The sequence below is a fragment of the Beta vulgaris genome, chromosome 5 (genome assembly GCF_026745355.1).
Source record: "Beta vulgaris subsp. vulgaris cultivar EL10 chromosome 5, EL10.2, whole genome shotgun sequence".
Lineage (NCBI taxonomy): Eukaryota > Viridiplantae > Streptophyta > Magnoliopsida > Caryophyllales > Amaranthaceae > Beta > Beta vulgaris.
The window spans coordinates 31,046,049-31,057,774 of NC_079206.1; the positions used below are offsets into that span (position 1 = coordinate 31,046,049).

An 11,726-nucleotide genomic window follows, 5' to 3' on the forward strand; every position below is an offset into this window, starting at 1 on the left:
GTGAGTGAGAGAAACTTTGTTTTGTCTCCTGTCATGTGCTTGGAACAACCACTATCGAGATACCATGTGTTGTTCCCCCTCACTCCAACCTGCAAAAATCAACTAGTTGTTAGTTGAAGGAACCCCATCTTTCGTGGGTTCCTGTTCTTGACTAGGATTTGTTTTGACAACCCATTTTTTCTTATTATTTCACATTTTTCCCAATCATTCAGATTTTAATTGACATTGATTTATGTAATGACCTACCTTGCCACAATACATACAAACTTTCACTAGGTAGATCAACATATTTTTTGTCTTGTTCCTTTTCTTGTAGTTTTCAAAACCAAGACCTTCCTTCCTTTGGTCTGTGGTTTCTCAATCCACTTAGGAACTTTCATGATTTTGCCTCTGTTCCTTGCGACAACCAGTTCCTTTTTAAGATTACAGATCTGTTCCTTTAAAATATTTTTCTCTTTATTCATTTTTTCAATCTCAGATCTGTATCCTTTCAAAGGGGTTGATCTTATATCAAAGGAACTCAGAACAGGGACAAATTCCTTCAAGTGTGAAATCTCTAAATTAATTAGATAATTTTCATTTTTCAAACTCTCATAACATTCTTTGATTTTTAAGTTTTTATCAAACAAATCAAAAAATCTAGTTTCGACATCAGTTCTCATTTTCTTAAGCCATTCTATGTGTTCCTTGCAAACCTTTAAGGCTTGTTCCGTTTGTTCACGTTTTTCACGTTCATCTCTACATTCAAGAATTGCATCATAAAGAAGATCATATATTTCAGTCCTAGTTTTACCATCTAATTCTGACTCAAGTCCATGTTGACTTACCTCAATTTTTCTTCATCTTCTTTTTCGTCAGTGTTTGCCATGAGGCAAAGGTTTGCTGTTTCTTCAGTTGGTTGTTCCTCTTCTTCTTCCGTCTCTGAATCTCCCCAAGCAGCTATCATAGCTTTGCGCACATTTGCCTTAGAGAAAGGTGCTTTTGATTCTTTTTCCTTTCAGCAAAGCGTTCCTTGTTCCTTTCTTTGGTTTTGTCATTTTCCCAAAGAGGACATTCCTTGATGAAGTGATCTGTACTTCCACATTTATGACAAGCAGCTTTGTTAGAAAATTTCTTAGTTTTACCTTTGAAGTTTCCATTCTTCATGTTCCTGTACATCTTTCGAAATTTTCGAACCATGAGGGCTGCTTCTTCTTCTTCAGAGTCCGAATCATCTTCATCATCTGCTTTGAGAGCAATTGATTTTGATTTGGAGCTTTCACCATATTCAGTATCAAGGTGAAGCTCATGAGTCATAAGTGACCCTGCCAGCTGTTCTAAGTTGAACTTAGTGAAGTCTTTTGTTTCTTGAAGAGCGTGACTTTAGCCATCCATCTGTCCTTAGGAAGACTCCTAAGAACCTTTCGAACCTGTTCCTCAGATGAAATAAACTTTCCAAGAGAAGCCAACTCATTTATAATGTTAGTAAAACGAGTAAACATGTCTCGGATGCTTTCTTTGGATTTCATGCAGAACAGTTCATATTGATTCATAAGTAAATCAATTTTCGATCTTTTAACTTCATTAGTTCCTTCGTGGGTTACTTCTAGTAAATCCCATATTTGCTTTGCGGATTTGCATCCCATGATCCTATTATGTTCATGGGGTCCAAGTCCACAATGCAATAATTTAATAGCCATGGCATTTACTTCCATTTTTTCAAAATCAGATTTGTCATAATCAGAGAGGGGTTTAAGAGTTACCTCATTTTTGTCATTTGTAGTTGTGACTTCGAAATCACCAACTTCAATGACTCTCCATACCTGATAGTTTTCAGCCTTGATGAATATCTCCATGCGGTTCTTCCAATAGTTGTAGTACTTCCCATTGAACATAGGAGGCCTTTGAGTGGAATAACCTTCTTCAAGTTTCTCGGTGGTATTCATTGTTCCTTGGATCTTTTCCTCAATAGGGTTTCCTATCTTACGTGAGTTCTGCTCTGATACCAATTGTTATTTCCCTAGGAACACTACAAGAGGGGGGGTGAATTGTAGGTGTAGAAATAAACGTAACTTTTTGCGGAAATTAAAACTTAAACGAATAAACAAGCTAAAGGAACACAAGGGATTTTTACGAGGAAAAACTTCTTGGGCCCAACAAGAAGAAACAACCTCGACCACTAGGGATTTTAAACTCAACACTTTCACTAATTAGGCCAAACAACTCTGTTACAACCTAATTCTAACTCGAGCCCTACCTTGAGTTCCTAAACTCAAGTTCCTGAACCACTGTTCCCTTAACAGCAGTTCCTCTCAACTTCACTCGAAGTTTTCTCACACATACAAGCTTACTCAAAGCCTTTCTCTTACAGAACTTCACTCAAAGTTCCCTTACCCCAAAAACCAAAATACAATTGATCGAAATAAGCTTAGTGGAATTAGAGTAAGAAGGCAAAGAACAAATGGCTATTATGAGAGAATGAAGGCACTGACACTTAATAAGTTAAACTCACTTAATTACTTAGTCAGACACAATTTGGAACTTATCTAGACTTCTATATTTATAGTGTTAATCATGAAGAACGTGGGATTAATGTAGAGTACACGTTTTAATCCATTTACCCATGATGTTCCTTCCCCTAAGGAACACGTTTTACATCATGTCCCATGATCCCATGAACTATAAATGAACGTGGATAAAAGCAGCCATTACTCCTAAATAATAGGAGTTCCTTGAGCATTATCCGAAAATCAGTTTTATAAACTCTTTTTATCTTTAAATCTGAATTTCTAATCTTTAAGAAAATAATATCTTTGAAATAAATTCTTTCTAACAACCGGATATTTATTTTCTTATTTTCCGAAAAATAAAATCTTTTCCAAAACAGATTTTCTTTTTAAAACTGATTTTATCATTTGAAATTAGAAATAACTAATTTCCTATAATCAGGGCATGACTTACTCCATTATCTTTTAATCGTTATACTAAGTACACCCTAAGTCTAGTTCCTTATATGTTAGTTCCTTTAACATATTTGCTAAGTGCCACTGAGTTTGTTCCTTACAGAGGAACAAACGCTTGATTCTCAAATATTCTGCCACAGTTCCTTACCATTCTTTCTTTGTTCCTTTACATTGGAACTAGAAAATAAAACGCCTAGCTTCTATTCTTGATCCAATGCTTGCTCCAGTATCAACATAGAAACTTCTTTACATGATATTATACGCAGAGGGACAATCTACCACATTGAATCTAGTTTGCAAGTTGATTCCTTTTGCATAGGTAGGCAGCACGATCTCTCCGAGCGTTGTAGCTGGCTCACCATTGAATCCGAACAAGATAGTTGCTTTCCTGAGGATGTCAGCTTCCTGCAGCCCAATGCTCTCAAGGGCACTTTTGAAAATAATATTAGCTGAGCTGCCGTTATCTATTAAGACTCGCTTCATGAGGCAGTTGCTGACGGTGAGTGACACGACGAGGCCATCACGATTGTCAACTTCTTCATCTTCATCTTCCTCGTCGAAACTGATGGTCATGCTTCTCAACTTTTTCTCTTCTGCGCTATAGTATGGCTTTGGCGCAGCTTTGGAGCCTTTTCGGGCCAATCTTTTAGCTGCAGAGTATGTTACTCCACATATTTCTGAGCCACCAAAGATGGAATTAATTACCTTATCGTGCAGAGGTTCAGGTGGTGGACGAGGTTGCTGCTGCCTGCGACCAGCTTTTTCCTCTCGTTGCCCCTTCTTACCTATCAGATGCTCGAGATAACCTTTTTTAAGCAGCCAGGCTACTTCTTTTTTGAGGGCGTTGCAGTCTTCTGTCCGATGGCCATGGTCCCCATGGTAGCTGCACCATTTAGTGGTGTCTTTCTCGCTGTCCGGTCTGTCGCTCTTGCGCGGCCATCTGGCTGTTGTCCCTAGCTTTTCGAGCGCATTTACTACGCCTCCTGCATCCACATTAAAGAAGTAGGAAGCAATAGATGGGTAGTCATTGTTAGTAGATTTACTTGTGGCCTTGCTGGCTACGTTATTGGTTTCGCGCTTTTGATATAGCTGGTGACGCCAGTCACTTTTCTTCTGATTCTGGGCCGATCGATCATAGCTGGGCTCGCTTCCATACCTGGACACCTCGTGTTCTTCGACGCGGATTTCAGCCATAGCTCTGGCTCTGACTTCCTCGAACGTGCTACAGGGGTACCCAGTCAATTCATAATATAACCTGGATTTATATGTTAGGTCCCTCTTGAACGCTTCGATAGGAGTAGGAACATCTAAGCTCTTGGCTGAGATCATCTCCTTGTTGAACCGGTCCAGGTACTGCCTCACAGCTTCATTTGCCTTCTGAGTAATGCGATACAGGTCGCCTGTGTGCTTCTCCAAAATCCTGCTACTCGCAAATTGCATGTAGAATTTGTTAATCAGAGCAGCGAAGTTTTGGATACTACCTGGTTTTAGGCTAATCATCCACTGCCAGGATGGTCCGGATAAGGTGGCTCCAAAGGATTTGCACATGGTAGCTTCCAGGAGGTGCTAAGGAATGGATAGAGTCCACATCTTTTGCTTGTATTGCGCCACATGGTCATAGGGATCCACAGCTCCATCGTACAGCTTGTGAGGCTGGGTCACATTGATCTTCTTAGGAATCCTAGCCCTTGCAATTTCTTCCACGAAGGGGGACAACGCATAGCCATTGGGAGATTCTTCAGCCACGGGAGTTGGTGCTCCAGGTAACTTTGCTAGCATGCGAAGTATCTTTCTGTTCTGAAACTCCAGGAGCGCCATTTTCTTAGCGGCAGGATCTGCTTCCTCTTATTCTTCGTTAGACCTGACTTCTTCGTCCTCACCTTCGCTAGCGCCAGAATCCTCGAGATTGAGATTACGGGGAGTAATACCGTGGCCACGGGGCTTGGGTGTTTTGCTGCTTTTGACAGACTCTAGCTCCTTCCTGAGACTCTCAATGGTTTGCTGAGTTTCAGATTGATTGCGGCGATGGTCTTCTTGAGCCTTCAGCAAAACAACTTTCATCATTTCGGCGGTATCGTCAGCCATCTTTTTCTAGAGGGAAATGAAGGTATTTTCTTTTTGAGATTTTTATGAGAGTTTAGTTGTAAAGCCCCACGGTGGGCGCCAAACTGTTTATGCCAAATTCTGTTCAGGCAGAACTTAGCTGAGGATCTACAACTAATGAAGATGCAACTATAATCAATAATGAATGCTAGCTACGAAAATGAACAAATGAAGAAAAGAAACAAGGCACCAAGAAATGGTGACGCGGAAAACCCCAAGAAGAAGGGTAAAAACCGCGGGAGGAATTGAGTCCACCAATCCACTATGTATGAGAATTACAGCTTACAGCCCACAGCTTATAGCTTGCAGCTTATACTAAGTACAATTTTTGTATTGTGAAAGCAAAGGAGAATATTAGAATGCCAATGATGTAAAGAACTTATGCTACCTGCACTTTCCAGCTTAGGCAAAAAGTAGGACATAACATAATGATGCTTCAAAAAATTGTTTGGGATGTGTGTTACAACAAAATGGTAGGTAATTGTGTATGCATTGCGTCAGTTGAAACCTTATGAAGCTAATTACCTTATTCACGATCTAGAGTTAAGATTTGGAGACATTACCTCTATGGGACAACCTATAAAATATTTACCGACCATAAGAGCTTGAAGTACATTTTGAACCAGAAAGACATGAATATGAGGTAGATGAGATGGTTGGAGTTAATTAAAGACTATGACCTAGACATCCAGTATCATGAGGGGAAAGCAAATGTAGTTGCCGATGCTTTGGGTAGATAGTCGAGCCATAGCGTGAGTGCCTTGATAGTCCCTGAGGAGTTGTGTCGAGATATGCAAAGGCTAAGCCTAGAAATTCTAAATCATAGGGAAAGTGAGGCAAGACTAAGCGCTTTATCTTTAGGGTTGTCAGTTTTCGACGAGATCAAACAGGGTCAAGTTGGGGATGAGCACCTAGATAAGATTAAGGAGAAAATTAATCAAGGTAAGGAAGCTGACTTTAAGATTAATGATGAAGGAAGTTTGAGGTTTAAGGGAAGGTGGTGTGTAACACAAAAATGTAATGAACTTAAAGACGTCTTATGGATGAGGGGCATAACAGTCCATATTCTGTGCACCCTCAGAGTGACAAATGTTTACAAAGACCTTAAGGATATCTATTGGTGGCCAAACATGAAGTGTGAGGTAGCCGAATATGTGTGTTAGTGCCTAACCTGTCAGAAAGTGAAGGCAGATCATAAGAGACCCATGTGGAAGGTTCAATCCTTAGAGATACATGGATGGAAGTGGGATTCTATTTCTATGGACACTAGTACAGAAATTACAATTTGCGTCAAACCTGGGACCACCATTTGCGTTTGACATCAGTCCGACGACACAGGTCTCGAGGCAAATGATAAAACACAACGTGCGTCGGATTAGGATACGACGAATATTATAGTCTATTTGCGTCGGACACTAAGTAATGTCCGATGCACATGATCTGCAAGCACCGCCCATCAGCAACCATCTGCGTTGGAATCTGGGCAAGGTGCGACGTAGATGAAGAGCATTTGCGTGGCAGATGGCCAAAGATGCGACCGCAAATATTGATTTGTGAAAACAAAAAAAATAGTACCAAAGCATGAATGCTTTAGTACTGCATTCGAGGAAAAACAAAATAAGCCCTCAAAAAGCAACAAAAGACGATTCTCAAATCAGTAGAAGAAGCGAACACAAAAGAATAAACCAACAAAATTCCATAATTCCATACTTAACAACTCGAACACATAATAATAAACCAACATAATTCCTAAAATTGAAAACAACAACGAAATGGGGAATAAAAATCAACACAAAAAAGCGAAACTGATTATGGAAGAAGCAAAACGAGGATGATCTATAGGAGAGAGACATGTGCGAATTCGACACAAAAAGCACCAAACTTCAATTTTCTTCAATTTCAGTGGAAGAAGACTTCCAGAAAAACCAAAAACAAATCTGCAAATGAAAATAATAAAAAAAGTAAAAAAAAATCAGATATAAAAAGTAAAAAAACAGAAGGACATAATTTTCAGATGCATAAAACGCGAAGACATAAAATTAAAACAGTAAATTAGATCTAAAAAATGAAAAAATGAAAAAACAAAATTGTAATCTGAAAACAGAAAATTGAAGACTACGAAATTATAAAATCAGACTGAAAAATTGAAAAAGAAACCGAACCTATCAAAGTGAGAGAGAAAAAGTTTTCGTTCATATCAAACTCGAAGAATTCATCCATGGCGGTGGCATATCAAACAGAGAGTTTGAGGGTGAGAGAGAAAGATACGATAGTTAGAAGGCGCTAGGGTTTAAAAAAGTGAGTTGGGCTTTTGAGCTGATTTGCGTCGGATGGGCCAAGGGGTTCAACCTAAATTAGCCTTTTGCAACGCACAATAGGTAAATGCGAGCAGATAGGCCTCAAATTTTGTCACCTGGATGCAGGGATGTGCGTTAGATGAACCTAAGGGTCCAGTGCACACGAGTTATATGCGTCGCACATATAATCGATGTTTTTTGCGTTGCACTTTTTATAGCATGCGACGCAGTTAAAGTTTTTGCGTTGTTTTTCCTTTCATGCGACGCGAATGGGGCGACGCAAATCGTCCTTTTTCTACTAGTGGGATTTTGTGATTCCTTTGCCTAGGACGAGGAGTGGCAATGATACTATTTAGATTATTTTGGACCGATTGAGGAAGTTCGCTGTTTTCATACCGATTAAGGAGACATGGCAGAAGAAGCAACTTGCAAAGACGTACGTACATTATGCATGTAGTGAGATTAAATGGGGTTCCAAGGGATGTTATTTCTGATTGTGATTCGAGGTTCCACTCGAAATTTTGGAAAAAGGTCCAATTAAATCTTTGGATAACATTAAAGATGAGTACAACCTTTCACCCTACGACTGATGGTCAGACTGAGAGGACTAACGACACCATGGAGGATATGTTGAGAGCGTGCAGTATTGATTTCCAAGGTAGTTGGGAGGACCAATTAGACCTGATCGACTTTTATTGATGATTTGACATGCCACAGTGTTTTTTATGATGATCCTCTGTTATGACATATGCCTCTTAGACATGCTAGTTTTTCTTTAATTGACAAACTTCGATCAAATTAAAAGATATAGTCTTAGGTCTACCTTCAATTAAGTTTCATATTGATCGTGTTTGTGATGCTTGTGCAAAAGGGAAGCATGTTAGTTACTCTTTTAAATCAAAGAATGTGGTAAGTACCACAAAACCATTAGAATTGATTCATATGGACTTGTGTGGACTTATGACGATTTAAAGTAGAAGTGGTAAGAAGTATGTGCTAGTTATTGTTGACGATTACTCTAGATTTACATGGGTATTTTTCTGTCTAACAAGGACGAGACTTATGATGAGTTCATTTTCTTTGCAAAAAAAGTTCAAAATTTGAGTAGTAAAAAACTTTTGCACCTTAGATCTGATCATGGAAAGGAATTTGAAAATTGTAAGTTTGATGACTTTAGTAGGAATCATAGCTTGGACCATAATTTTTCCGCCCCCTGGACACCTCAACAAAATGGTATTGTTGAAAGGAAAAATAGAACCTTTGAAGAAATGGCTAGAACACTCTTGATAGTTAATGGTCTTCATATGAACTTTTGGGCCGAAGCCGTGAACACTGCTTGCTATATTATAAATCGTGCCATGTTGAGACCTTTGTTAAGTAAACTCCTTATGATCTATATTTTGGTAAAAAAAGCCCAATATTACATATTTCAGAACATTTGGATGTAAATGTTTTGTTCATAATAATGGGAAACATAATCTTGGAAAATTTGTTACTAGGAGTGATGAAGCTGTATTTCTAGGATACACTTGAAGTACCAAAGCTTATAGAATTTATAATAAAAAGAATATGTGTGTAGAAGAAAGTGTGCATATCAATTTTAATGAAACGGAGAAATTCAATACAAGCACACATGTTGATGATGACTTCGAGATAGGTTTGGTAAAAGACCAAACACTTAATGACCAGACTTTGGAAGAAGAAGAAGTCATGGGAACAAAGAATGAGGAACAACCTCCTGTTCCTGTTCCCAACGAAAAATAAGAACTAGGTGAGGATACACAAGTGAACGATTCCACTATTGTTGAACCTGGTTCCCAAGGACAAGGAAGTGAAAATAATCAAGAAAATCAAGTTCCTATCCAGGAATTCAACCCAAATGGTTGGAAACATCATTGTTCCCATCCAGAAATTCCAACTAAATTCTTGGAAAATCATCGATCTCATCCTATGGAACTAATAATTAGTGACATTAACAAGGAAACTCAAACGAGATCTCAATTTAAAAACTTTGGTGCTTTTCATGCTTTTCTAATTATGTTAGAACCCAGGAACCATGCTCTCGCTAATGCTGATTGGATTGCGGCTATACAAGATGAACTATATAAATTTGAAAGGAACAAGGTTTGACATCTTGAGCCTAAACCTAAGCATAATAAGGTAATTGGTTTGAAATGGGTGTTTAGGAATAAATTGGATGAGTTAGGAACCATAGTAAGGAACAAGGCTCGTTTTGTAAAGGATACAATCAACATGAAGGTATTGATTACGAAGAAACTTTTGCTCCCGTTGCTAGATTGGAAGCTATTAGAATATTTATTGCATCTGCTGCTTTCATGGGTTTTAAATTATATCAAGTAGATGTGAAATGTGCGTTTTTAAATGGTTATCTTAAAGAAGAGGTTTATGTTTAACAACCTCCTAGTTTTGAAAATAAAGATTTTCCCAATCATGTTTTTAAGCTTGACAAAGCTCTTTATGGGTAAAAGCAAGCTCCTAGAGCACGGTATGAATGACTTTCAAAGTTCCTTCTTGAAAATGAGTTTAAAAGAGGAAAACTTGATAGAACCTTGTTTTTAAAATCAAACGGGAAACATTCGTTAGTAGTTCAATTATATGTTGATGATATTATATTTGGTGCACCAATGAATCTTTGTGCAAGGATTTATTTTGTTTTTTGGTAAAATGTAAGAAATATATTACAAAAACAGTAGAGAGCCAACAAGCTAATTACAACCTAAGCCATACTAGTACAACACACTAGTAGGCAATAACAACCAACACTACATCAACAGACAAACCCAACAACAAACACACATACAACAAAAAAACAATAGTACAAGGATTAACCAGCTAACGCCATCACCCAAGACTTCACAACATCAGCCCAAATGTCTTTCATCTTCATTCTAATTCTGCTAATAACATTAGATTTTATACATTTCACCACTTTGTCAGGATGTAACACAACATTCTCCCACAGAGAGTGGTTCCTTGCTCTCCAAATGTGATATGTTTAAGCTGATAGGGCAATGTAGGATAGCTGCTGTTGTTTTTTGCTACTATATCTCCTACCCCACTTCTTTCAGACAGTGTACATGTATTCATCACTACCTACTCTAATCTGCAACTATAGCATGATTCTGGTACATAGAGTCCTACTAAAATGACATCTAAAAAATAGATGCATACAACTATGAGTGCCACTATCACAAAGCAAACATGAAACATCATTACAGACTCCAGGAGCCATCAACGTATCTCTTGTTCTGATCCTACCCAAAGCTACAAGCCAGCTGATAAAACTTGTTTTGGAATGTTTAAGCTGTTCCAAGCCCAATGATGCCAAGTCATTTTATCATATTGCCCTTTTAGCCACTAGTACCCCTTCATAGCAGTGTATTTCCTAGTGTCATTCCTCCACAAATTGTAGCTGTATCCTGACTTGAAGATATTCTTAGCCTTGCAGATCCATTTCCATATACAGCTAGCATTTGTAGGAGCAGTGTACGCCCACCAGTTTTGATCCCTTATATAGATACGATAAATTCATTTGATCCATAAAACATGATACATTTGTGCTACTTGCCATACTAACTTCCCCATAACAGTCATATTCCATGATACACAATCCCTAATGCCTAATCCTCCATTCTTTTTAGGTATACGAACCCAAGTCCATGCGACAGGAGGACTCTGGGATAAATATACCTTACCTTCCCACAAGTAGGCTCTACAGATTTGAGTTATCATGTGTAACACACTCTTGGCAGCAAGAAGATTTGCACCAATAAGTGTGCAAACTTAGTAATACTGAATTAACAAGAGTCACTCTACCAGCATATGATAAGTGTATAGAGCTCTAACCAGTAATTCTTTTCATCATTCTATCTACAAGAAGATCACAATCATTTTTATTTAATCTTTTAGATGTAATGGGTATGCTAAGATACTTGAATGGGAACTCTCTCCTCTAGAATCCTGGTACTTGAAGAATTCTGTTATGCACTTCTTTGTACAATGATTTTGCTAATCTTATGAGTAAAGAATTCGAAATGAGTATGATGAGCGAGCTCCATTTCTTCTCGGGGCTACAAATCAAACAAACAGAAAGAAGGAATCTACATCCATTAACAAAAGTATATTAAGGAAACGCTAAAAAAGTATGGTTTGGAGGCTTCGAAAGTAAACTATACACCTATGGGAACTTCAACTAGATCGGATGAAGATAGTATTGGAACAAGTGTGGATCAAACCATATCGAGGTATGATTGACTCTTTATTATATCTAATTGCATGTAGTCCAGATATTGCTTTTAGTGTAGGTTTATATGCAAGGTTTCAAGCCAATCCGAAGGAATCTCATCTCACAGCAGTGAAGAGA

The 11,726-nt window shown here is 38.2% G+C and overlaps 1 protein-coding gene across 1 annotated transcript; it reads right to left on the bottom strand.

Annotated features, from left to right (window-relative positions):
• Nucleotides 1–3,188: 3,188 nt before the first annotated feature.
• LOC104893463 (uncharacterized) lies at nt 3,189–4,490 on the bottom strand. Its single transcript, XM_010679567.1, has one exon. The coding sequence runs from the start codon at nt 4,488–4,490 to the stop codon at nt 3,189–3,191; it is 1,302 nt and encodes a 433-aa protein (XP_010677869.1).
• Nucleotides 4,491–11,726: the final 7,236 nt, after the last annotated feature.